At 48.5% G+C, this 27,603-nt stretch overlaps 1 protein-coding gene across 6 annotated transcripts in view; it reads right to left on the bottom strand.

Annotated features, from left to right (window-relative positions):
* Nucleotides 1-26,761, bottom strand: part of FBLN2 (fibulin 2) — a 99,281-nt gene extending 72,520 nt beyond the window's left edge. For 2 of the 6 annotated variants that reach the window (XM_063164369.1, XM_063164374.1), the window contains exons 1-2: nucleotides 25,721-25,859; nucleotides 483-1,937 (exon numbers count right to left, since the gene is read on the bottom strand). In XM_063164369.1, coding sequence (XP_063020439.1) covers nucleotides 483-1,812 — 1,330 coding nt within the window. In that variant the 5' untranslated portion in view covers nucleotides 1,813-1,937; nucleotides 25,721-25,859. Of the gene's footprint in view, nucleotides 1-482; nucleotides 1,938-15,741; nucleotides 15,850-25,720; nucleotides 25,860-26,171; nucleotides 26,200-26,625 lie in introns of those variants that run through there. The other 4 variants (XM_063164370.1, XM_063164373.1, XM_063164371.1 and 1 more) reach the window with 4 other exon arrangements.
* Nucleotides 26,762-27,603: the final 842 nt, after the last annotated feature.

The following is a 27,603-nucleotide window of genomic DNA, read 5'->3' as shown; positions in this document are numbered from 1 at the left end:
CCATGAGATAAATATTACAAGTGCTCTAAATATTTTTATTTAGAAAGTGAAAGCACAACTGTTTCACTTCCTTTCCAGAAGAAAACAAAAGATACAAATGTGATCACACAGAGTTGGTAACTGGAGATAAATAATTAAATCCTTCTATGCAGAGGAAGAGGTTTCTTTCACATCACAACAGAAGTTACAAGTAAGTGAAGAAAAATGCCGGAGTTCAATAAATCATCATCTGAAATAAAGTTAAAATACCAGAAAACCCCATCCACTGTCTGTGAAATCAAAGCCAGGAGGGCAACAGTGAGATGGTACCTGTTCTGTGAAATGAAACACAAACCACCTCCTGAGGGGATGAAAGAAAGGTTGGTGGTGGTTTGGTTGATTTCAAGGCCATGTGCAACAGTAAGAACAGCACAGCAGAGGATGAGCACCAATGCTACCACGAGTAAGAGTTCTCTAGACACCCACACCGGAGTCGTTCTTACCTTCTGGCAGCCTGGGGTTGGCGTGGATGGAGTTGGGGTCCCCGTCCTCCTCGGGATGGTACCGGTACAGCGTCTGTGACTGCTTTGGGGAGGACGGGCTGCGGTCTTCCTTCAGAGCAACAGGAGGAGAGGTTGTTGCACTGAACTTCACCTTGGGGAAATCATTCCCCTCGAGGCCTTCATGGGATGATCTTGCTGAGCTCGGCTCTGTGAAGTTCACCTCTTTCAAGCCCTGATAAGTGATATTCTCTGGCTCTTCCTTCCTGGCATGCTTTTTCATTTTAGAGCTGGGGGCTCTTTCTTGCTCGTGCCTCGCTTTGTTCCCTTTTGGCCTCCTCTCCAACTCCTCTGGGTGCTGGGGTGCCTCGGTGGTGGCCGTGGTGTGCTGGGGAGGAGTCCCGGTGGTGGCTGGCGCCTCCCTGCGTGTGCCCTGCTGGAGGGAGGGTGTGGTGGCGCGGGGCAGCCTGCGGCGCTCGCCGCGCTCCGTGGCACTGCGGGCCTCGGCGGGGCCCCGGGGCACTGCGGTGGTGCTGGGCACTGCGGTGCTCTCGGTGTGCGGGTCAGCCAGGGCTGGCGCTGAGGGAGCCACGCTGGCTGCCAGGTAGTCATAGTCCTCACCCTGCTCCTGGCTGAGGCTCTCGTGCTCCAGGTGGGACGAGTAACTCCTGTACTTCTTTGGAGACTCCACCTGGGTGTTGTCTCCCTCGGAGGCCTCCTGGTCGTAGCTGTAGGGATCGTCGTAGTGCCGCTCGGGCTCGCCGTCCTCGGCGTCCCCCGGGCTGGCCGTGTTCAAGGGGAACGTGTCGCAGTCCGGCAGCTGGTAGCACATCAGCTCCCCGCCGGCATTGGGGCAGTGGCAAACCTTGCAGGGGGGCATGTGGAAGGTGTGCCCCGCCACGTACTTCTGTCCCTCGTGCAGGCAGCCGATGCGGCCGCACTGGGGACAGCCGTCCGCCGGCACCACCGCGTCGATGCAGTTCGGGGGCAGCTCCGGGCACAGCATGAACTGGCAGCTGATCTTGCCCCCTCCCTTGGGGCACGAGCACTCGGTGCTGCCGAAGTCCACGAAGTAGGACTGTCCCTCGGGCACCTTGCCGTTGACGAAGCCCACGTTGACGCAGTCGTAGTACTGGTAGCCCTCGCAGGTGCAGCCGTGCTGCAGGCACGTGGCGCAGCACTCGCCGGGCTCCAGCACGTCCTCGATGCAGTTCTCCAGGGCCTGGCACTCGGCACCCGTGCAGTCCCTCTGCGCCTGGCAGCCGCCCCAGCACAGCAGCACCAGGAGCAGGGCGTTCCAAGGGCTCTGCTGCCAGCTCCGGGCCCTGGCCATCGTCTTCCCGAAGGAACGCGGCGCCGCTCCAACCTCGCACGTTCAGCCTTGGCTGCTCTCCTGGAAGGCCGGGGCTTCAGCTCCGAATCTGCAGCGGCCTCCTAAGTTAGCTTTTCTCATAGATCCTGGAGTTATGAAAGAAAACTCTGTTAAAGACTACACTCAGCACATATCCTGTTAAACATTAGAGGTCTTTAAAAGTTGGGACGAAGTCCAACATCTGGAAACCTAAGGACAAAAATTAATCATAATGTCTTCCAAGCATTAGAAGCACTAAGTTTGGAGCTGGATGCTTCCCCCACCCCTGCTCTGAAAAGGAAAGGAAGAAAAAAAATGGTTGTGACTGCTCTGTTTTGAATCTGTTGACAAAACATATATATATCAATAAAAGGAAGGCCCTTCTTTATACTTCAATGCCTTTTTGTTAATCTTTCCAGCTAAAAAGATTTTTTGGCAGGGCATAAGTAAATACACTGTTCTTCCTCTGCAGATATCAGCTTAAGATAATTATTCTTTATGTTTTAATTACAAAGACTCAAATCTTAAGGAATTTTTATAGACAAAACTTAGCCTTGGGACGTGAGAATTTGTCTGTACACATGTTAACTCAAAATCTGGATTTTTTCTGCCTCCTTCCCCCACTGAGCAATCTCTTGTACTTCAGTCTTCAACATTAACAGTTATTTCTTTGCTCCAGCAGGGCTAAAATAGAACTTCTTTGTGTGTTGTGGTGACTTTGTGGTTACACATCACACTAACTATCCTGTAATACATATTAAGGGCCGGATTCTCTGCTCACAGAGGCTGGCACAGCTCCACAGCAGGACTGTGGTGCACAGAGGGATTGATTCCAACTTCACTGGAGGACATTTACAACAACTGAGGGTGTGCCACCGCTGGCAACCACTTCTTTTAGTTTTGACAACACCAGCATAGGTACTTTTTAGTGAATACTAAATACTATACTACACTATGAACACACAATATACACCCATACATACATGAACTGCCATAACATCACTGTTAAAACGCCTTGAAGAAGAGAAAATTGTTTGCTTTCTAATTACTAAGCCCTTTGAGCATCAAAAAGTTCAAGCATCAATAAGGGTTAATCAGCTGTTGTCCTTTATATCAAAATTCTGCTCACAAAGCTACACAATTAACATGGAAAACCACTTACAACAACAAAAAAAAATGCCTATAGAAATTTTATAGAACCAGCAATCTGATTATTTTCCCAGGACCCCTCCCATCATCAAAAAAAACAAAAAAAAAAAAAAAACAAAACAAAACAAAAAAAAAAAAAAAACCAAAAAAAACCCAAAAAAAACCCAACAAAAAAACCCCCAAAAAAACCAACAAAACCTAAAACATTTATCTAGGGGGTAAAATACAGCCACATCACCCAGAACAATGAGCCACACACACAACAGGAGAGTTGTGCCAGAAAATCCATTCAGAAAGATTACTTCTCCCATTCAAAGGGGGCTTCCAATAAGTCTGCTCAGTCCCTCTGGCAAGGGCCAGGCTGTGGGAAATGCCTGCCTGTTCTGATAAGATATGGGCAAACCGTGCTAAGAATTTCCACAGTTCTGCCCTGGAATCCCAATTACTTCAGTACCTTATACAGAAACAGAATTCTTACAAATATAGGTTTCCTACTACTAATTTGAGTATATTAGCTGAGTGTGCTAAAGGAGAGTGACTGAAAAATAAATTTATCAGAAAATACAATAATGGCTTGGAACAATTTGACTTTTTCAAAATCTCACTGCTCTCAAAACCAGGCTATTTCTCATGAAGGAGAATTTTCAATATGTGGTGCTGAAATTAATTCCTCAGAAGGTAGCCTGGGAATTAATAATTTATCCTGCTTTCAGCAGCTTTTCCAGGTAATCCAAATTTGTAATTGTTACATTGCTTTAGCTGGGAAATACTGAATGGGAGAACAACTCCAGGTGACTTCTGAAAGGAGCTCACAGTAGGATTTTGTCACATCCCCACCCATGGTACCTCCTGGCTGTGACGCCTCAGTGCAAGCCCCAAGGGCAGGCAGCTGAGCTCAGCTCTGCCCTGGCCACATTCCCTTTTTTACATCAGGCTTCCAGAGAGCCCCAGCACCCAGAATGGGCCGTGTGGGTGTCAGAGACACAGGTGGGGCACCTCAGTGTGCACCAGGGCAGGGCCAGGCATCACCTGTGGGACAGGAAAGGGGGGAGCTGGTGTGAGCACCCCTGCCCAGCCAGCCCCAGGTAAATGGTGCCCCAAAACGCCTCAGGCACATGCTCCCAAAGAAACCCCTGTGCTGAAGCAAGAGGCAGAGAGCAGCCATCCCTCACAGGGACAGTGCTCAAGGACAGCTGAGGGTTCACCACAGGACAATCCTGCTTTGGAGAAAGGAGCTGCTCCCCTGTGCTGTCACCCCTGGCCCCCTCACCCCTACCCGTTTCCATCCGAGGGTTTGTTTGCTTGCCTGGGTCACCGCCAGTCCCTCCCCTGTTCTCATCCTTGCTCCCTTGCCTCACACTCTGCTCCATGCCCTGCTCAGTCCCCCATGCCTTCCTCTTCCCACCATTTCCACATCCCTCAGCATCTGGGTTTTCAGGCTTAACTGATAAGGCTGAAATCCTTATAAGCCCTTCCTCCATGAATGACACCACAACCTTCCCTTTCCTCACCTCAGGCTCACCTTCCTTCCTCAGAGGCTGCTTGGTTTTGGTGCAATGACTCCAACAAAAGGTATCTTTTCATTCCTTTAAACCACTGCGTTTCCCTGTGCTTTCTCCATCTGTTTCCCACACCCCTCAATCCCCCCAAACCATAAACTCACTTATCAAAGAAACAGCCTCTACTTGAGGCACAGGGAAAACCATCTTTGGGGGAAGCACAGACAGGGCTGCTGAGCCCCTCTGAGCCCCCATCCCTGCACAGAGAGCCAGCCCCCACAGCTGGTGTGCTCCACCTTGGAGCCCTGCCCTGCCCCAGCGCTGCAGCGATGCTCTGGAGACAGCAGCTCATTACCGGGGAGAGGCACCAAAAGCTGGAGCTGTAAATAAAGGTCTCTGAGCCAAGAGGGTAAAAACAATACACTAGCTCTGCAGGACAGGGGAGTTTAATACCAGCAGATGTTATTGCAGTAATTTGTTTCCATTAACTATTTTAATGCTTTCCTTGATGTCCTTTTAAACAACTGGGGCAATACACAAGGGCTCCACTAAAATGAGAATTGGTTCTTTGTACTCCCACCAATGTTCTTCACCCACTTTTACCAATGTCACTGACCTTTGCTGTTCCATTGAGTGACAAATTACGCCCTGAACACCTAAAATAAAAGTCTTTCAAAGGCTCTGTTGAAAGCTTTACAGAGCTCTACAGCAAGGGAACCATGTGCCACCCATGCCAGCCCTCATGCACTGCTTCATGTCCCAGGAGAATTCCATTCATGTCCACTGTGGAACCCCCTAATCTGTATATCCTGCTCTGCTTTGGTTCAAGGGCTGACCCTGTTGGCTTTACTGGGCCATTATTAGAGAAATTGTTGCCATTCCTGTGTCCATAATACCTCCTGAGCAAGCAGGAGTGCCCGTGCAAGAGAGGGGCAATGCTCTGGACTGAGAGTGAGTCCCTCAAATTCTACCCACATAAACATGTGAGGTAAACCAGCAGTAAATGGAGGATGGTCACCCTGCTGCAGTTCCTTATGCCTCGATTCCCTCTTTAAAAAGTATTCCTAGGAAAAGCAGAGTAAAGACACTTTATGGAAAACCAGCTTTACAAACAGTCCAAATAAGCATGAACTGCAGGCACACATTTTCATGGGAAAGGAAAGCAGATGAACCCAGTATTTGTGTGATGGGACATCCAGGGCTAACAGCAGCAGCCATCAAAACTGTAACTAGTCCTGGCTGAAAAACACCATATTCCTGTCTCCTGGCAGGGGAATAAAACAAGATTTCAAGACGCTTATTTCAATTCGGTTTAGGGCCAAAAAGTTATAAATTTTGACATTTTTTTCAAAACAATATACTCCAAGTGATTTACTTCTTTCAAAGCCATAACATAAAACCAAAAGGAAGAATGTTGACTTGATTAAAATTGTTCAGTCGTATTACTCTAAAATGTTGATGAAACCAGTGTGTTCCCACAGAAGATCTAGACATTTTAAATGTGCAAGTTCTTTAAATTAAGAGGAGCATTTTATTGGGAGATTCTTTTTCCAGATGGTTTCATTTCAGTGCTGAACCAGAAAGCTTATTTTAGGTAAGCAGAGGTGACAGGAGGCACTCTCCTTCAAAGATTTCACCCAAAGACAATGTCTCTGTGTGAAGGGTGCCCCAGAGACATACAGAAGGTGGGCACATGTGGAAGAGATGCCACAGGAGGAACACAGGAGCATTCTGTCAAATGTTCACTGAACAAAAGGCAACAGCCATTTATAAACAAAAAGCAGTAATGAGAATAAATCCAGTGCACTGTAGGAGAACCCACTGATTTCCATCTTTAAGATGTACATGCAATTTCACCAGCTGCAGATCCCTGTGAAGAGGCTTTGACAGAACAATCCTTTTCTCTGTCCCACCCCTCAGTCCCTCACTAAACTGCCATGTTCGAGGACGACAGTAACAGAAATGCTGGTTTGATCTGTATCTCCTGCTTCTGAGAGTGAGCAGGGCCAGGTGCCAGGCTGATGTCAGAGCAGAAGGTGGCAGCCATCTGTGCAGTCCCTGCCGTGGCTGGGTACTGGGAGCACACTGGTGTAACTGGGCTGCCCAGGAATCCACACCTAAGGCTCAGAGACAGAAAGAAAAACCCTGTGGGACAGCCAGCGCAGGGCTGGCACCCACTGCCCGTGCACAAAGCGAGTTCATCAGCCCACAGAGCTGCCATGAGCATTCTCCTGCTTCCCCAGTGCCAGCCAGCTGAAAACTGGCCCTGCAGGTTCAGGCTGTGCATGAGCAGGGACCAAGCACAGCCTTGCTCCGTGCTGGTGAATCTCTTGGTGATGCTGAACCTCTCTCACGGCGGTGAAAGCTCTGCAGAAAGCAGGGCAGCAGCAGAAGCACATGTGCACACCCGTCCTGAGGAGCAAGGGGAATGTATTTCCCCAGTCCAAGCATTTTCACACCTCTCCCCAGCCAGAGCTCGGGGCTGCTGCGGCTGCCAACAGCTCTCCCTGCCTGCGGTCACAGTTTAGACTGAGGGAGGAAGAAGGGAGGGGACGGAAGGAAACAACAATTTTAAAACAATCCCTTTTAAATGCAAGAGAAAATGGAAATTTGTGAGAGCATTTCAATCTTGTATGAAAACCAGAAAAGAAAACCCTAAACCCAGTAAGTCCTGACTGGGCTGTGCCAGCCCATGGATTAGATCTTCCTTTCACACCCTCTCAATCCGGAAATTTGTGATCTCAGCAGGCGCTGGAAGGGATGGCTGCTGGAAGGGAAGGGATGGCTGCTGGAAGGGATGGACTGCTGCTCTCCTCGCAGAGGGAACTGCAGGCTATTCACCGGGAGCATGAATGAAAAGGGAGGAGCGTTTCCATCGCTGCACTTATGCAACATTCAGGCCCAGGGCTCATCATCTGTGCCTGCAAATTGTGGAATCTGAGCTGAGCTGAGCCCCTGTGTGTTGGGCAGAAGGAGCAGAGGGGTAGGATGAACCTCAGGGTGAATCCCAGTCCAACAAGCTGCTTTTTGTTATTGAGAGTAAAGCACTTGAGTTGTCAACACTCTGGTTCTTGGCTAAACAAGCCTCTGTTCAGGAGTCATAGCTTTTGCAGGCAGTTTTTCTCAGCTTTGTTTTCAATAGGAAATCAGTTATCATTAACCCTCTTTTCATGGAAAAGCTTTTAAAAATGGACATTTGGGAGTCTGGAGGATTTTTACTCAATTCAACAGCGAACTCAAGAGGAGACAAACAAGAAGAAAGCAGGATGGGATCAAAACTCACACAGCCTCCCAAAAGAACTCCGATGAAAACTCCCTTCCCAGCAGAAGCACCCTTGGGCAGAGATGCTCCAGAAGCTTCCCAGGACATTCCCCATGCTCAAATCCAAACAGGAACCTGACATGCTGCACTAATGGAAAAGCATCACCCGAGGTATTTCAGCTGAAGTAGCCAACTATTAACAGAAGTGACCAGGTAGCTCAGGGACTTATTCTTCCACAATGTGAAGGGTTTGAAGGCTTTCTGAAGTCCCAGAGTGCAAAGGCAGCCTTTTTCCAAGAGAATGACAGAGCCAGGGAGGGGAGAATCATGTCTTGGGGCTATTGTGTCAATGCTCCCCTTCAGCCCAGCCCAGCACAGCAGGGCAGGTACTTGCATTCCAGAGGAGTGAAATTCGGTGTCATTGGGAGTCGCAGGTGCAGCAGATCCAAAGTGACTCAGTGGGAGCACAGCAGCTGCCCAGGAGCCAGAGAGGAAGGGCTCACATGGGACATGGGGAACTCAGCACAGGGACCAGAGCAGCAGGGACAGGCCCAGGACTCTGCCACGGGGACCCTTACAAACCCACCACAGGATCCCTGACAAACCCACCATGGGATCCTGACACACCCACCATGGGATCCCTGACAAACCCACCACGGAATCCCTGACAAACCCACCACAAGGACCCTGACAAACTGACCATGGGATTCCTGACAAACTGACCGCTGGGTTCCTGACAAACCCACCATGGGATCCCTGACAAACCCACCATGGCATCCCTGACAAACACCATGGGATCCCTGTCAAACCCACCATGGGATCCCTGACAAACCCACCATGGGATCCCTGACAAACCCACCATGGCATTCCTGACAAACACCATGGGATCCCTGACAAACACCATGGCATCCCTGACAAACACCATGGGATCCCTGACAAACACCATGGGATCTTTGACAAACCCACCACGGGATCCCTGACAAACACCATGGGATCCCTGACAAACACCATGGGATCTCTGACAAACCCACCACGGGATCCCTGACAAACACCATGGGATCCCTGACAAACCCACCATGGCATCCCTGACAAACCCACCATGGGATCCCTGACAAACACCATGGTATCCTTCACAAACCCACCATGGGGACCCTGACAAACCCACCACGGGATCCCTGACAAACCCACCACGGAATCCCTGACAAACCCACAATGGGATCCCTGACAAATTCAACACGGGATCCCTGACAAACCCACCACGGAATCCCTGACAAACCCACCATGGCCAGGTTCCTCTCTGGACAATGCACAGGAGGCTCAGCAAGTCCTGACAGTGGGGCCAGGGTCACGGCTCTGCTGCAGAAGGAGCCAAACTCTCACACTGGAGTGAATATAAATGCGTTTGCTATTGATACACATCTTTTCTCTTCTTTTTACATCACCAAGTTTCAGGTGACTACATATACTCCTCAAAAACACAATTAAATAATCCAGCTATTTCCACACCAGCCAAAGAAATCTGGGAAAAGATTAAAGCAAACTCAGCAACAGCCACTCAAAAATGTTTCCCAAGGCACAGCCAACAAAAACTTGTCAAAGCTCATAAGTTATGAACTAATTTGCACAGGGAGAGCTCTTTTGGCAGCAGGCAGGTCCCTGAGCTCCACAGCACCTTGAGCAGCTGCACACATGTGGAGACAACCTCGTGATGGGGCAGCACAGCTCCCAGGAACCAGCACCAGCTCTGGGCTCTGGGCTTGGGTCTGCACTGTCAATGCTGGAGGCTGCTCTGATAATAAAGAATTTTTTCTCGTTTATTTAAAGAGCTGCACTCCCCTCTTCCCTCTCAGGAAGGAACAAAACCCCTAGTTTCCAAGATGTTCCCCACTATTTAGATATTTACCAACTCCCAAAACTAACCCAAGCACAACCCCTGCACAATCTCACAACTGTGCCCCTCAAACATATCCTTTCAAGATCCTGGATTAGATTTCTCTCTCTCTTCCTTCCTCTAACCTCCCTGCAGGATGCTCCAGCCCCCTGCCCCTTCCCAGAGTTTTACAGAGCTCCCATTTGCAGGGCTGCAGTGCCTCTCACCAAGGAAAGAGCCTGCTGCAGGGACATGGCATGCAAAACCTGAGATGTCACTCCCGTTCCCCTCTGTGATTCCCTCTCCCATTCCCCTCTGTGATTCCCTCTCCCGATTTCTCCTTTCCTCCATGAAAGTACTTAGAACTCTCTGTAAGCAGCACATTTAAGTTTTGCATTTGTTTCTTTTCTGTAATCCAGTCTCCTGTTATGCACTTTGAACCCCACTGCCCCCTAAGCAGTGACAGCAATACAGACTTTTTGATGGGAAATGTGTTGGTTGGAACATCTGAGCACTCCCTACCTATTCCAGGCAGCTCTTTCCAAACAGTTCAAACAGAAAATTCCCCCGCCCCCATCTAAAATCCAAATTAGGCCAAAGAAAGCCTACTATTTAACTGACAGCTTAGCAAGTGGCCTTTCCTGCCCTGTGCGCTGCCATGTGGCAATTTGGAAATAATTAACAATGGTTTTCATCCCGGGAAGGCTGAAGGGAGCTGCCAGGCAGCTTTGCACAGAGTACCTGTGAGCCAGAGCTGCCTCTGAACTACAGCTTCAGAACGGAGGAATGCATCTGAGACCCTCCAGAGGAACTCGGAGGGGCTTGCTTCAGTCTGCCAATTAATTCCAGATCAGTGTCAAAACAAAATGTCAATACAGCAAGTTTGCAGCAAATAGTTTTTTCGTAATTGCGTCCTGACTTTGTCACTTTTGTGATTAATGGTGAAAGTCTAGCTGTTGGGCACTGAAAAATACCCAATTACTGAATCTGGTTGAGCATCCGAAAAAATACATGATTTTCTGGTCTGAAGAAAAGGAACTCAGACTTGTTTCAGCATTCCTGCACATGCCTTCTCAACCTCCATGGACTGCAGACAAGAACATATCTGGAGTATGGACTGGATGTACCATGAGGCATATTGCCAATTATAAATTAATAAAATCCTTGAAAAGCAACAGTGATCATTCCCTGGGAACAGTTTCCTCTTATATGGTGACAAAACAAAGTCCATATCAAAGTTATTATATATAGCAATTAAATTCTTCAGCTAAAACAAAACTTGGTTAAAATGTTTTCATTGAAATGTTGTTTACCACAGGCATTAAACAAATGGAAATCAAAGCCTACCATTTGTTGAGCACTTTGAAAAGTTTTAATGCAAAAAACGTGCTGGAAAGAAACCTTCAATTTTTCCTCATGAATGAAAGTAAATCCCTGTAAATGAAGTTGCATCTATCATGCTGCTAATCAGTCAGCAGCCACAGATGTAATCCCTCAATCCCAAATGTTCCTGCACAAAATTTCCATAAAAGATAATGGAATTAATTTGTTTTGGTGGGTACCAAGCTGAAAAGGAAAGAAGCCTGCTCTGCTGTTCCATCTCGGAGCCCATCATGCAGAGACAACAATAATTCCAGGTGGAGCTTAAAGAAGTCACACGAGCATGGCCCCATCTTCCACCTCGGGCTTATCCTGCACTTTTGCCTGCAGCACACATGGAATCCTGTATCCTGACTCCCCTCCTTTCATAGGGAACAGATCCAAACTGTCCAGGGGGTAACCTTAATTTGCAGAATAATTTCCTGGAGATAGGAGCACAGGTTTTTCCTGTTTCTGCACAGAACCCCAAGCTGGCACACTCAGTGATAGTTTGCCAAGTGCCCAAGTGCCCTGGGACAGATTCTGCCATCAGATGCACACGTGCACTTCTTGTGTTCAGAACAACTTGTGGTTCTGTACCATATTCAGTCTACAAACCAGAATGAGATTAGGAAAGCAACTCTTACTTATTTTGTAAATTACACATAATATTTTCTAATACACCGCAGGAAGTTACAGTGATCTGTTGGGCAAGCTTGCAACCCAGACTCTTGAATACTTTAATTTACTGATCATCACCCAATACAAGTAAACCCATGATCACTTGCAACCACAGGTGGAATATTCAAAACAGAAATCCCAGCAAACCAGATGATACTGCATTAACAAAAAAATGCTGACTGAATAAGTGTATATGTTATTTTATAGACACACACATAATTTAAACAAGAATACTTTTTTTCCTTTATCATCATCTTGGTTTTGTTGAACACACTGACAAAACAGTAAATTCAATCTGATTCTCATCACAGCAAACAATACTCCAGCTAAAGTGGTATTGAGTAGTACAAACAATTTGCTTGGTCTTGGCACATTAAAATACATATTTATGTTTTGGTCAATGATCTTTTGGAAGGGAAGGAAACTATTTTATTTTCCAGCTGAGGAAATCCTATTACTGTAAAGATAATTAATACAAGGGGAAGTAAACAATTAGTACAAGGGGAAATAAATAATTATTACAAAAGAAAAAGAATGAGTTTGTAGTCCCTCCTTCCACATTAGTTATGTACAGTCCAGCACATGACTGAGAAGGAAAATTAGGGATGGAAAAGTTACTAACATGAGAGATGAAATGAAATTTCCCAAGAGTAGAGAATATTCAGTATTTTAAACAATGAAAGAAGGACAAAAGCCCCACCGAGGAAAGCAGAGGGGGTGCAGTGGGAGGAATTTCAGCTGTCCAGAGTCCCCGGTCAGCGCTCCCTGCGGCTCTGAGGTGAGAGGCACCTGCAGAGCCCCTTCCTGGGGCACGGCCCTGCCTCACCCGCCTGATGGAAACGCTCTGGCAGCCCAGCCAGACGTGCACACCCAGCTGGCTGAGCTGGAGCCGCCACGGGGGAGATTCCCGCCGGGTTTCAGTAATAAACCGTACACCGAATTGGAAGGCTCAGTTCTGAAAGCAAGGGGCCGATAGCACAGTCCTGGGTATCCCAAGTACAAAGAACAAGAACAGAACAAAGAGGTGCGTGAGTTTAAGTTCTCAGAAGATCACTGGTGCTGTTTAGCACCATTTTTCTAGAAGTCACCTTGCTGATGAGGTTCTCTCAAATCAGTGGAGGGCTGGGTAATTCTCCAGAGGGCAATTAATAAACTTGGGATGGATGCATTGTCCCTTTGCTCCGAGCTTTACCACAAAATTCCAGGCTGGTTTGGGCTGGAAAGGACCTTAAAGATAACCCAGTTCCACCTTCCACTACCCCAGGTTGCTCCAAGCCCTGTCCAGCCTGGCCTTGACACTTCCAGGGGTGGGAAGCCCACACCTGTGCACCACACCATACAGAGACTATACATGATTTACATGATACTTACCTTAATTTTGGGTGGATAAAGCTGCAGAGCCTGCGATTTTTCACTTTGCAAAGCAGGACTCTATGGGCAATATGAACAAAGCTTACAGAATTGTAAGGAACAGAAATAAACTGAAGGGGATATTCCTTCACCAAATGTCGACCACAACACTGCAGAGGCCAGGGAGGAGAAAGCAATCATTCCCTTGGAGGTCAACTGGAAGAATCCCAGCAGAGCTCTGAAAAAAATTATGGACTCCATCACTCCAGCAGTTCCTGGTCATCCAGAGGAATGGAGAAGGAAAATGGTGCAACACCCCACAACTCTGCCAATCCTCTGTTTCACCTGCAAGACAAACTTCTATGAAGGTGCGAGGTGTGCATCCAGATGGAGATGCTCCTCTCAGTGATGTGGGGGTGGCCACATTACACATGGGCATGATAAGGACTGTCAGGATCTGGATTTTCATTGTTTCCATGCTCTTCTCAGAGAGCCAAACCTCTATAAATCAAACTATATATAAAAATAATGCGCTTTTGTTATACACAGTACACACTGACCACTCACACCCTGACCACTGCCTCCCAGGGCCTGTTAAAGGAGATTTCCTGTTTGGGATGTTTCACCAAGAACAGTGTTCACCTTTAAAATAATATTAAGCAGTACCTTTCCACATTACCTTCCAATCTGTACTACCATCTCAGCCCACAGGCACTGTTCTTCCTTCAGCAGGAGATTTTGAGTTGTTTGACTTTATCTTGTTTGCTTTACACAAATGCTGTTCCTTTCTTACAGATGGGTATGATCTGGTGAAGACCTGGAACATTTTATCCCATAGCAAAACTCATTCAAAAGTACCATCTGTTCTTCCTGCAGGGGCACAGTAATGCCAGAAATTGTTTAACATTCCATAAATTCAGACCATAGAATGGATAGCTCATTGTTAAAGTGAAGCAAGGCATCATTTGAAACCCGATGACAGACATTTTGCTGGGGTTTTGCCTCAAGATTAGTATCCAATGTATTATTTTTGGTTTGCTTTTAAAACTTCACATTGTACATTAAACAGCAAAGGTGGGTCACAACGTGACCTTAACGTCTGGCTGAATCCCCACTTCCAGCATGGTCCTGGCTAATAACTTCAGGGAGAAAGAGACTTGGGAGTGGGCCACTGGGTTATAACAAAGTCACTGCAACACCAAATTCTGCTCTCCTTGCCCCTGGCGTGTGTCTGCTGTAGTTTCAGGATATACTTCCTAAGAGAACAGAATTCAATCTTCAAGTTTAATAGCCATTAAAATATGTTCTATTTTACAGATATTGCACTTACTGCCCTCACACACAGCTCTACACTCTGCCTTTCACTGACTGGTAAGAAACCCCATGTTCATAATGGTATGAACTGCCGTTTGCCATTCCTTTCCACACCCCAATGCTACAATATTTAATCAATAAAAACGCTGGACATGAAGTCCTGCTATGAGTATGCACCATCTGAGTCAACACTGAAACAGCCTCCATTTGCCATTCATACAAGAAAACCACAGACTAAAGAAGGGGGAAAAGAAGAATTACAGCAAAAACCCCAAAACACACACACAAAAGGAATCAGCAGTGTTTAACTGGAAACAAAGGGCTCTGCAGAATGCTGTCCCCAGAGTGGGACACAGTGGCCCAGTGCCCAGCTCCTGGGGTTTGCTGTCCCCTGTCCCCCTCAGCTGTGGGAGCCAGGCTCCAGCACACAGCTCACCCTGCTTGGAGCAGGAGCCAGCACGGACCGTCCCAGGGACACAAACCAGCCCACAGCCCTTGCACGCTCCCAGGGACAGCAATGATCCTCTCAAAACTCTGTCATCGCAGCCCAGAAAGTTGTCATCTCAGACCCTTTATGTAAGCGTATACAATCACTGCCGTGTCTCTGGGAAGCTCTCACACCGCTATAATAAAATCCACAGAAGCAAAAAGCACAATTTTAGCCCAGCCATTCCTAATCCTAGAGACAATGCCTGTATTTTTCCATCACATCAGATCCTGGATGGTGGGGGAAGGGCAGGAGTGTGAGGAGACGGGGGAAATGCAACTTGAGAAGTGGTAAGTGTGTCAAAATCTAAATTACTGGGAGATATTTTGCAGCACAAGTCTCCTTTATGCCTGTGCAGCTCGGTTCATATGGCTCACATTCAGCCTGTCACAGTGAATCACTGCTACTCCTTCACTAACATTAACAAAAACAAACCTAACTTTTCGCTCCAGCCTGTGAGGTAAAACTTTGAATTCCCAGTCAAAAGGCCAGAAGTGGCATTAAAAATAATTGTTTTTGTAAGAAGCTCATTTTGAGGAGAAAACAAAAAAAAAAAAAAGCCCATGAAGATCTGACTAATAGCACAAACACATGTGTTGCTTGCGGAGAATTTTGCAAAAGAGCAAAAAGCTTTGTCCACGAGCAGCAAAGACCCAGCTTTAGCAGCCTTAACTAACAAAGCAAACACGCCCCTCTGTACTTAAGTCTTTAAACTGCATCAAACTGGAGATATTTAGCAACAGCTTTAGAGCCTACAGAACAGTTAAAAAGTAAATCTGGAAAACAAAGTACAAAAACCAAAGTGAAACTCAGCCAGATACAAGCTCTGCAACTAGCAGGACGCAAGGCACAAAGCAAAGCTAGCACTCAAACAAAGTTATTCTACACTTCTCCCAGCAAATTTGCAACAAATGTCCAGTTAGGAAAGATTTCTGCTGACCTGTGTATGAGCAGCAGTGCAGATGTGGCGAGTTCTCCTGTCACCTTTTGTTCCCAGCCATGTCAGCTGTGCTCTGCTCCAAGTGCTGCTCACACTCCCAAATCCCCTTTTCCAGCTCTATCTTAGGAACTGCCCAGATTTTGTAGTGTAATCTGAGCAGGGAAGTACCATGTGCCTATGATATGGTTAATTCACTTTTTACCCCCTGCAATGCTTAAAGGAAGCTGCCTCACATTTCAAAGCTGAGCCTAGGGCTGCCTGACCCAGGTGAAGCCAGGGCAGTGCTGGGGCTGCCTCCTCCACCCCAACGGGGCCCTAAAATAGCTCATTTCCCCCTGCCAGAGCCCTGGGGGGACCGAGGGGCCGCTGAGGCCCTTGTCTCCCTTCCCCTGGGTGCCTGGTGCAGCAGAGACCGCAGTCCCAGCACAGAGGGGACTCCTTGCTGAGGGCCAGCACCATCCCCAAAGCCAAGGCTGGACACTGAGGCAGCTCTGGTGAGGCTCTCGAGACCCAGCAAAGCCCTGGGCATCTGGTCTGGGATCTTTGGTGATGAAGATGTTGCACATGTTGGGATGGAAGAGTCCCATCTGATCCTCTCCAGGGTTGCCATCAGCTAAGCAATTAACAGCGTCCAAAACCCACTAAACTTTATCAATGAACTCTTCTGTTAATATTCTTCTATTGTTATTGATCTACTTCTGGTTTGAATTTGCAATTGCCATCATGCTTGACAAGAACACTACTCTGAGAGGAGGAGGAAATGCCTCTTCTTCCCAAATTGTGCACAGGGGAGAGTTACACCCGCTGTGGAGCTGCCAAGCATGAATGCACCAGAGAAGGTGCAGAGGGAGAATAGTCCCCAAATCCTCTCCCTGCTGCTGCTCCAGCCCCAGCCCCACACTGAGGTCCAACCCCAGGAATAAGAACCAGCACCAGCCTGGTGCAGGCATTTCCTGCGTGTTTGCTCAGAGAAGGGTGAAGTGCAAACTAACACGGGCTGTGCTATTGCCCAGCTTTTGTGCAAGCAGATTCCGTGTTATCCCAAAGTCAACATGGTCAATGGCCCAACCACTGCTAAATCAGGTCAGGGAGGCCGAGGCAGTCCCACTTGGCAAGGGGAAGGGAGGTCTCTGCTCCTCTCTCCACTCACCAGCCCTGGGCAGATGGGGAGCTGCTTTTCAACAGCCAAGAGAGGGCCCCTAAAAGAGATTAAAGGGAAGAAACAGTCAGGGATCCTGGAAGAGGAAAGATGTAAGACAAAAAGATGGCAGAAAACAGAAAATCTTTGGGGGATCTTTTAACTCTTGGCCAGAAGGCAGGAAAGCAATTTCATGTAAAGAACCTGCGTTTTAAATCCTTGCCCTGATATTTAACATCTGCAAATACCTTGTGTGGGATTTCTAACAACTGCATTCTTCATCTTCGAGCTTTCCTGTCTTCAAGCTCTTGACCTTTACTCTAAAGCAAAGGTGAGAGCTCTATCTTCCCTATTGCATAATTTACCAAACCCAGTTTGAAATTAGCATGTTGGAAAGGTAAAAATTGGAATAATGTAATGGACTATTTCAGAGAAAAATATATATTCTTCAAGGGTGAATTCAACATTGAGCTCAGAAGTTTGATCTCGACTGGAGTGACAATTGCTTACAAAACAAAAACAACAAAAAGGAAGTGAAGTGACCTCAAAGGTTAGGAATGGAGCCAACAGTTGTCTCTGTCGATGGCTGTTTTTATAGCACAGTGTCATGGAATGGTTTGAGTTGGAAGAGACCTTAAAGCTCATCTTGTTCCACCCCTGCCATGGCAGGGACACCTCCCATTGTCCCAGGCTGCTCCAAGTGTCCAGCCTGGCCTTGGGCACTGCCAGGGGTGCAGGGGCAGCCACAGCTGCTCTGGGCACCCTGTGCCAGGGCCTGGCTGTGGGGAATCCCGAGCCCCAGGCAGCCCCTGCCCTGTGCCCAGCAGCACTCCCTGCTCCTCACCACCACCCTGGGGTGCCCCAGCCCTGACAGGTGAGGGTGGCTCCGGTTTCTGTGCCCCTCCAGCTGAGGCCATGCAGGGCCAGGGCAGGGCACAGCTCCAGCCAGCTCTTCACTGCCTAATTCCATTAGCCTGCAGAACGGGCTGTAATTTGCTGAAATGATGATTAATCAAACCTTATTTTTCTCTAAAGCAGCTAATGAACAGCCAATTAAGTGTCTCAGTAACTCTCAAATAACAAAGGAACACTGAGGGAGCGACAACTACCAGCTATTTAACAGCACGGGCCCAGCAGTCAAAGCCAGCCTGGCTGGAAGGGCAGGAGGTGTGGGACCACCACAAGGCCCCAAAGCCACCTTTCCCTCCCACTTCAATCACCACCCGACCCCACTGCTTGCTCCCAGGCCTTGTGCCCACTGCTGGGGAGGGACAGGGAGCCCTTGGGGTGCCACAGAGCAAGGGAGTTGGGGATGGGGTGCCCAGGGGACAGACAGGGTGCCAGGGGACCCCACAGCACCCCCACATCGAGCTGCAGGCGCTGGGCACCCAGGGCCTGCCAGCTCCGCCCGTCTCGTGGTTCAGTTTCACATCCTTTGCAGACTCCAAACAAATCCGTGAGTGCTTTGTTTTGATCATATCAATCAGGGTAAGATTAAGATACATAAACACAGCGTGGTTACCCAAAAAGCGAGGAATGACACTTTAAAAAGAATCCATAATCTTTGTTTTTTGAAGTATTTCTTCAGTGGGAATTGTGTTGGAGCAAAGAATGCAAAACCTAGAAGCTTCCAAGAGGGGGTCATGTGAAATTACTCTATTTCAAAATTTTTCCAAATCACTAACATTTTGACTCTGAATGTATTTGTAAGAATCTGCCAAAAAAACATCAAACCAGTCAATTTTTTTTTGCAGTTCGTAACTGTGTCCTTTTTTCCCAGGTCTTAAAAATATGTTTTTGTAGAGAACTTATGTCATTTCTGTAGAAATTTCTGCAATCCACAATGACATTGCATTTTTTTTTTCAAGTAAAAACAAGCCTCCCAATAAAGAACAAAGAACATCCTTTGTTTCAGACGAAGAATTTCAGGAGAAACCACAAAATGTTCAAGCAAAACATTAAACATTTGATTTTCCACCCATTTTGCCAACAGTCTAAGTTTTCCCATACTTCTAATATCAGTGTCACTGAGGAGGGGAGGGGACGGGAGGAAGGTCAGATGGATGACAGTCACTCTGCAACTTAAGACCTGGTAATTAAACAAAGATGAAAATAGGAGGTTTTGCAGAAAGCATTTATCTTCTTTCACTTAGCTTTTCTTTTTAATGAGGAAACAAGACCTGCTTGATTTACCCATCAGGAAAAAACAGCATTGAGGGAAGACTGGAAGTTGTTACTCGAGTTACTAGAGAAATCCTCAGCTCTGCTCCTGAGAACACCCAGCTCTGCAGCCCTCTTAGTCACCAATGTGAGAGTCCTGCCCATTGTTAAGGCCCAAACATTACTCATGGCAGATGTTATTTAGACTCTTTAAACGAGTTTTTGAAATGCAGGCTTAAAATCAAATGGAAACATTTAATTTTGAACCCATTGGAGATTATGTGAAACACACACACGCTTGCCTGACACACTCCACTGCCTGTTTTCACAGGATGGTTTGGGTTGGAAGGGACCTGAAGATCACCCAGATCCAACACAATTATCGAGTTCCAATTTCCAGTTAGTGGGGGGTTTTCCCAGGGCAAAGCCATCCCCCAGCTGTGACAGCAACATGGAACTTTGTGCGGCTGCATGTTGGAGTGCCACAGTGCCCAGCACTGCACAAAGACACAATTTACACAATTTAAGTGCAATTTACACCCTCAGAGACAAGCAACCCCAAACCACACAAACATAACCAAGAATTACATACATGAGCTGTCTGGTCGAGGCATATGCTTCATCTTCATGGCAAACATCATAATGTGCTGATTTATTTTTTAAATTGTCACAGAAAGAGAGATTTTAGTGAATTTAAGTAAATCCCAGTGAGTTTCTTTCACTTCACTCTATTTAAATGCAGGAATAGAAGTGATGCACTCAAGTTAACCTGTTTGCCCAGACTGGAGAGACATTATTAAATGTTCTTTTACACATCCTAAGTATTCAGACACTTGCAGCACCCCAGGGCATAGTGTGCTATGTCAACACCTTGAGAAGAATGCAAACATCTTAATAAAAGCGAGGAGAGATTGCTTATCGTGCACTCTTGCTGTTAACATCTGCATTTTACAAAAGCTCACGAATTATTACACACACTTTCCACAGGACATATCCTCCTGGATATGCAGGCAGCCATGCCAGGAACCAAACAGCATGTCAGAAAGCAGACTGCATTTTTGGTTTTGCTCTAAAGGCAAATGAGTGTTTCTGAGCATTCTGCAGCTCTCCTGAGCAGAGCCATTTACTCTGCTTCGCCAGCTCAGAACTGAGCGGTAAATCCCCCAAACCAATCTGCTCTGTATCACATTATATCCTTCCCAAACAGCCATCCAAGTGTTATACATTAATCATGCCCAAGATCCTTCATTCAGGATCATCAGACTGGATGTTGTACGGACTGCAGGACAGAGTTCCACGCGTGAGCAGAGGAGATCGGAACAGGACGTGCCGTGCCACCAGATGTGAGTGTCCTGCTTATGGAAACTGAATAAATAAAAAGTTGGCCTCCACAGAGCTGGCAGAGCCTCTGGGCAGGCTCAGCAGCCCAGCTCCTTCAGGTGGATGGAGGAACAGCCTCTCTCAGTCCTCGCCGATTCACGTCAGGAAAAAAAGAGACAAACCCAAAAGGCAGCAGGATTATCTTCAATAGTCTAATTAGTGGCTCGAGATAATCCACTTGGCTTTGTCCAAAGCAAATTAGGGAGTGCTGGAGGGAACTGTGCAGAGGCAGAGGCCAGCAGGGCCGGGAGCAGGCAGTGGTCAGTGGGCTCAGGGCTCTGCACCAGCCGCCCACCCTGACCCTGGGCCCAGCAGAGCTGCTGCCATCTTCTCTGCCAACTCCACTCTGAGCCGCTTAGCAAAGCAAAACTAGATTAAAAATAAAACAAAATTGGGCTTTGCTATCAAAACTAAAATCTGGCAGCCTGTTCCCATGCAAAATCCCTCACAAGTGATACATTTGTGGAGGACAGCTGGAATAAATCCATGACATTTAATGACATACTAAAAGCAAACCTTGAACAAACAACTTTAAATCATTTGAAATACTACTGTGAGTAGATGAAACTCTGCAGCACTCACATGCTACAATAATTAATCATTTCTAAACAGTAGAGTTTAATTATTTTTTAAAAAATCTTTTGCAGAAGTGGGTGTTTTTCCCCATTCCAGACGTATATTTAAGTAACACTCTCCTGTGAAAAGGTTTCACTTCAGAATTTTAAATGCATTCTCTCATTCTGGTCTGATTCATAACACCAGCAAAAGAATTTTTCCAGCTTGCACCTTAATTTTTTTTATAAGTAACCTCATCTCCAAAGCGAGAACATAACATGGAAAAGCAGCAGTCCTAGAAGTTTTTTTCTATAAAACACTTCAAATATGATTGCCACAGAAACTGAGACAACACATTGCCTTATAAACTTAAATGGGAATTCAGATCCCATAGGCATCCCCTAACCCCCATGCATATGCAGCATCATCCTAAAAGGTTCACAGATGCTCGGGCAGAAGAACAGGTCTGCCATTCCCTGGGTTAAAGAGCTGTTCACTGATGCCCAGAAGGATTTCAGCTGGCCCACCCCGAGCACCAGGGACCTGTGGAATTTCCCATGAGATGGGGGCAGGCACCAAGCTGAGATGATTTAGGACAGCACAAACAGTGCAAGGGGCACATCTCAAGCAGCTGCTGGCCAAAGAGCCCAGCTCTCATTCAGTGAAGCCGGGGACACACAGACGGTGACTCTGGCCCTGGCCACAGCAGGAGCTGGCTGAGGACCGGCAGCTGGCTGGTAGTCCCCCACCACACGTCTGGCAGGAGGGACAGAGGGAACATTCACTGTGCTAGTGCAGACTCAGCTACTTCAAGTCAAAAACAAAGGTGGTTTGAGCTAACCTGGCTGGATTTGCAGTGAGGTGGATTAAGAACACCCATAAGACCCCTTCTGCCAGCCCTGGTGGGGATATAATCTTTGCTGGTTGTATTTTCTGTTTCCAAAATGTCATGTATGCCTGCCCCAGGAATTGCTTTTTCTCTCTCCCTCTCCATCAGCAGTCTAGACAAAACTGCATTAAGATCCTTTCTTGACTTATGTGTACAGGTGTAAGGGGTTAGCAGTTACTAAAAGGTTTTCTGGATACAGGAAAAAATGAGCTCCTTGTCTCCGAGGTATTCTCAGTGAATAGAGTCAGGAGCAAAAACTAGAACTAAACTAAAAGAAGTTTCCTGCCAAGGATCACAAAAAAAAAAAAAAAAAAAAAAAAAAAAAAAAAAAAAAAAATTCCTACCAAAATAGGCAGAAAGTCTGTGAAGTGTGGAGGGCACTTCCTCAGCCTTCATGTCACAGAAAGAGCAGGAGGTACCTGCTGGGGTGCCTGAGCCCAGCCCATGGCAGCTGTCTGTCCGTCTGTCTGTCCGTGCAGCTGTGCCAGGGACCCACAGAGCACTCCTGGCACCGGGCTGGGCACGCCCTGCCTGCCTTCATTCATAAAAACCAGCCCAGGCTGGGAAAGCCCCAGGCTCCAGTGCACCCAGCAGTAAATGCCAGCGACATCTCTGCTCACACACACTGCCCTGGCCTCTCTGCACGCTGCAGCCAGTGATCAGTGACAGGGCTGAAACCTCTCCCTGCCTCTGCTCCGACCCACAGAGCTCGTTAGCAAACAAGACAGACAGGAATGCACGCCTGCCGTAATGCAAAGCAAGGGATGCAATTAACACAGCTTCATTTTCATGAATAATGGGTTAGGTTTGTAATGCACTAGAAAGAAAACGTAGCTCAAATTGTCTGGTCTTGCTCTGGTCATGTTCAACAGGAGGAGGAGTGGCCAGGCCATAAGTGAGCTGCATTTCTTCGTACCTAAACTTGTTTTGACTGTTTGATTTCCAACAGAAAGACCACAATAACATAAGCAGGAGAGAACAAAGTGCTTTTTGGAAAGCCCTTTTCCAAGTCTCTTCTGTTTAACTCCTGATCTGTACGAACATGGAATTGGAAAGGACTTCTTGGGATATTAAATACAGGCCCCTGTTATTAAAGGCAACATGTCACTTCCAGCAGAAAGAAAGGTTAATGTTATGCCAGTGAGCTGGAAGGAAATCCAAATTTCTAATGCATGAGAATGGGGGGAAAAGCTAAACAAAAGTGAATGCATGAGCCCATATCACGAGATCAGAGCTTTATTCTAAACATATGGGCTGGTGGCACATCGAAGAGGAGATAAGAGGCACAATAGCTAAGAGTCATGGTTCTTTCTGTCACTAGGGATCTGCATACAACTAAGAAAAACACCTCAGCACACTCAGCCCTGGGACCGAGGAGGAAGGAGAGCTCCCAGGGCACTGTGAGGCCACCTGAGATCACAGTGGCCCCCAGGTCAAAGGCCCATGGCAGAGGCAGGCAGGCCCCAGCCAGCAGCACTCTGCTTTCCTCGGCTGAACAGCCAGAAGGCAGCTGGAGGAAAGTGTGTGCCCACAGCAAGTCTTTCAGCAGCCACCGGAATCTCTGCAGAATGTAAGAGACACTTCTGGTTTTGGCAGAAGCAGCTAAATCCCACCTTGCACCCACAAACTACGGGAAGAAACTCCCAGGCATGGAAGCGTTTCCAAAGAACAGCTTGAAAAGGAAGAGCAATCCTGTAAAGATTTCTCGTCTCCCTGGATTAAGGAAAGAAAGCAGCGGAGAGAGGCGAGGTTGGCAGGAGGCTTGGTTTGGTTTACCTGGGGACACAGGGACGATGGGGAGGGACAGCCAAGGTCCCTTCCTTCCCCACAGTCTCCCTGCAGCCTGAGAGCAACAGGAGCCCTCAGAGCTTCCAGTACACACAAAAAAAGGCACAAAATCACAGTGTGGAAGCAGCCTGGAGAAGGCCTGCAGCCACTCTGCTCCTGCACATCCAGAGGAAGGGATGTCCCGCAGTGCTGGAGAGGTTCTGGCAGCGTGGCAGCCCCAGCAGTGTCCCCTCCTGGAACTGAGGAACTGTCCAGCAAAGCAGTTTCCAAGCAGTCCAACACCAGGCCTCCATCCCAGCTGGGGACAGATGATCACATGCAGAAGATGCCACCTCCTGACTGGGCTGCTGTTCCACTGCCATCACCACCGAGCCCCAGGGAGCAGCCTGGGGTGCCTGGGGGGCTCCATCTCATACACCTGCAGCAGCGACTCAGCAGCACTCTGTGAGGCTCCCGGGCACCTCATGAGCCTCCCCCAGTGGGATCCAGCTGATCCTCAGCCCCACTCGCCCCCAGCCCCCAGAGATGGGGGATTGTTGTTGCCCTCCCACTGCTCATGCCTGAGAGGGACAGAAAGAGCTTTGTTTGGAATGTCATCTTTAATGCCACCCAGCACTGCGGGGGACTCTCTGCCCAACATCACCTCTCAGAGGCCACCTACACTCAGTGCACAAAAATGCAGAACACCATTTCTTCCAGCTTCGAGCAGATCAGAGAAATTTACAAGTGTATAATATCAAATAATTATCTACTGCAACTGGAAAGGTATTAAAATGGATGGATGGAAAGTAAAGAGAGATCTCTTCAGTCACAAAAACTTACTTAAACTAAAAGAAAACCATTTTACCTGGTATTTATATACACTGCAAGGCTACTGTTTACTCATTATTTATTCCACTGCTACTTGCAGAATAGCCTGATGCAGTGTGTTTAGACCAGCAGTCCCACAGAAGTGGGGCACCTGAGGAGCTCTCAGAGCTCCATGGCTTTGCCATCAGTTTCTTGTCTTTAATGGAAAAGTTAAAGCTCCAGGCTCTACACTGAACTCAATAAACCCTGCTCAGAGCACTGCCTTCATGACAGAATACATTGATGCAATTAAAATAACATTGCTCTTGAAGAGTAAGGCAGCACCGGGAAAGCTTTGCCAACAAAGCAATGCCAATTAAGAGTGTGATTTTTGGCAGATATTTTTGGGCCGACATCAGCCCTATTAATGCTGGTATAACTGTCTTCAAAGTGATTTTGAAGGTCCAGCTGATGCCACTCGGGAGAAGAACTAGTTAAAAGACTAGGGTTTGGCCTCTATAGGCTCCATTCTGTCATTAGGGGAAAATCTTTCATAATAAAACTAATTTCATCCATTCCACTAATAAGGGGGGGTTTACGTCCAAAATCTTCTCAGACAATTTTACACCCATTAACTGTATGGCACGAGCTGTAGTTTTTGTTGTTAAATGACGTAAGCTACAAGTAAAGACACATTTATGGGATGTATCCATAGCTTCCATTTGCATCTGAAAGGACCAGGATGCCTAAAGCAAGAATGTGTCATGAGGAGCAGGAAGAAAGGAGAGAACCGGGGTGCTGATGATCTGTTAGAAAACCACACAATCTCCAAACACCGCCCCTCTGCTCATCGCCTATAGGTGCAAAGAAACCAAACTCGACGCTAATATAACTTGGCAATAACGGCGACTTTCCTTTCCAAAGAAAACCCAAGGCTGAGAGAGAAAATTCGATACCAGTGGGGCACACACCAGCTCCAAGGCCCTTCCTGCAGGTGTTACGGACCGTGTGCCCAAATCCTCCTCCTCTGACCTCATCCTGGGGCGGCTCGGCTCGGGGGCACCGCCAGGCTGCTGCTCACGGCTGCGGGCGATAGGGGAGGAGATAAGGCGAGGGGAGGCTGGCTGGGGCTCAGCCCCGCACGCACACAGCGGTTCTGCAGCTCGGCTTCCCCTGACCCCACGAGCCTGGTGCCCCAGCCTTCCCCGGCACATCCCTGCCCTGTCCCGCACAGCCCCCGGCCGGTCTGCACGCCGCTCACTCCGCAAATCCGAGCGTACCAACGAGAGCAGGCACAGAGCGCTTTTCTCAGCTCTGCCATCTACCTTCTCCTCTTCCTCTCGCACTCCCCATTGGTTTTCGCTGGGCTCAGGAGCCTGCCCGGCTCGGCGGACGCGTTTGAGGAGCAATGCGGGCAGCTCTCCCCCAGCGCCAAATGACATTTGCTGTGCAAACAACTCCCCCCGCCCCGCGGGCCCGCTCTCGCCTCCACCCAGCGCGTTGTTTTCAATAAACCGGCAGCTCCGAAACATCCACAGCAACTTTTTTTCCTTTGAAAAATTGCCGCTTTCAAACCAACAGGGAAAAAAAAAAAAAAAAAAAAAAAAAAAAAAAAAAAAAAGAAAGAGGGGAACAGCACAAGGAAATATCCGCGCATTTGTCCCGGGAAGGGCTCTGGGTGAGGGGCTGCAGCGGGCTCGGGAGCGCCCGGGCTCGGCGCCCCGCACTTACCGGGCCGGGCCGGGCCGCGCCGCTCGCTCGCTCGGCGGGGAAGGGGCCGCGGGACCCCGGGGCCGGAGGGAGGGGCCGGAAAGCGGCGCCGGGGCCGAGCGGCGCCGGGGTTTGTCCAACCTGACAGCGGCCGGGCGGGACGGCAGCCCCGCGGAGCGCGGCCCCACACGCCGGGACAACGGCTTGGAATGGGATGGGCTGTGCGGGGAGGCTCACGGGGACCGGAGCAGCCCCCAGACGGGCTCCGGGGCACCGCAGCTACCAAGGAAAAGAAAAAGCCGGAGGTGAGAGATGAGCGCTGCGCCTGTCCCGGGGCTGAGGGGCCTCACCTGGCTCTGCCCAGGTTAACGCCGCTCTGCCGACCAAAGGTGGTTTCGAGGTTGTACTCTAAGGGCTTTTCAATTTCTTTTTGTCCCACAGCTGCTTACTGAGATGTAAGCAGCCCCAAACTCACCTGGCCGTAAGCCCTCAGGGAAGCGCTCGGTGCTCGGAGCCCGATCTGCTCGTCGAGAGCGTCCCGTCGTTGTCGTGTGACAATAGCGACTGTTTATAGAAACCCATCCTGGGATAAATTAGAGACAAGTCCCTGGGACGAACCAAGTCCCTGCAACAAACACTATGTCATCGGGAAAGCATCCCTGCTCAGAGGGTCTCGGGAGTGAGGCAGGAGCTGCTCCCTGCCAGACACGGCCGTGCCTGTGAGCCCAGGGGGCTCAGCCAGAGGGAGCCGCCTGTCCTGGATCCAGAGCTCTGCCACCTCCTTGGGGCACCAGGCTCGGCTTCACCCTGCCCCTCTGTCCCCTCAGTACCTGCTGCTTCCAGCCGGGCCCTCAGGCCAGCCCTGGAGCTCTGAGACACTGCTGGGATGTTCTCACACGGAAGGGCTCCTCTGTCTTCCCGGGCATTTGGTTATGGGAAGGAGAGACCCTGTTTGGTGCCCGCCGGAGCTGCCCAAGCCAGCAGGGCAGAGCAGCAGGAGCATGGCAGTGTCCCACCGAGGCCACCTGCCCAGCCCAGCAGCACCAGCCTGGCCTGGCCTGGGCCTGGGCACAGCTGCACACAGCTGGTGGAGGCACCAGAGCATCCATGGCCCGGCTGCCAGCTTTGCATCCCCAGCAGCCAAGGCATGCAGCAGAATCCACTGCTGCAGTCAGGCCCGGGAGCTCCCTGCAGTGCTTGGTCACCTTCCTCCTCCTCCTCACAGCAAAGGCAGCCTGGCCCGATCTATGACACTGTAAATGCAACATTTGAGGAAACTTTGGAGCTGGTCCTGGCTCTCGACTCCCATTCACAGGCAAGACTGAAGTCTGCACAGACAAAATGTGCATACAATTAGGGAAAAGTAGCAGGGTAAGAGTTTCCATTTCTGAAATGTGGTATCCTGTCTCCATCACAGCCAGTGCTTGGGAAAGTGGGACTGTGTTATTGTGTG

The sequence above is a fragment of the Melospiza melodia genome, chromosome 10 (genome assembly GCF_035770615.1).
Source record: "Melospiza melodia melodia isolate bMelMel2 chromosome 10, bMelMel2.pri, whole genome shotgun sequence".
NCBI lineage: Eukaryota > Metazoa > Chordata > Aves > Passeriformes > Passerellidae > Melospiza > Melospiza melodia.
This window is presented reverse-complemented; position numbering and strand designations above follow the sequence as displayed.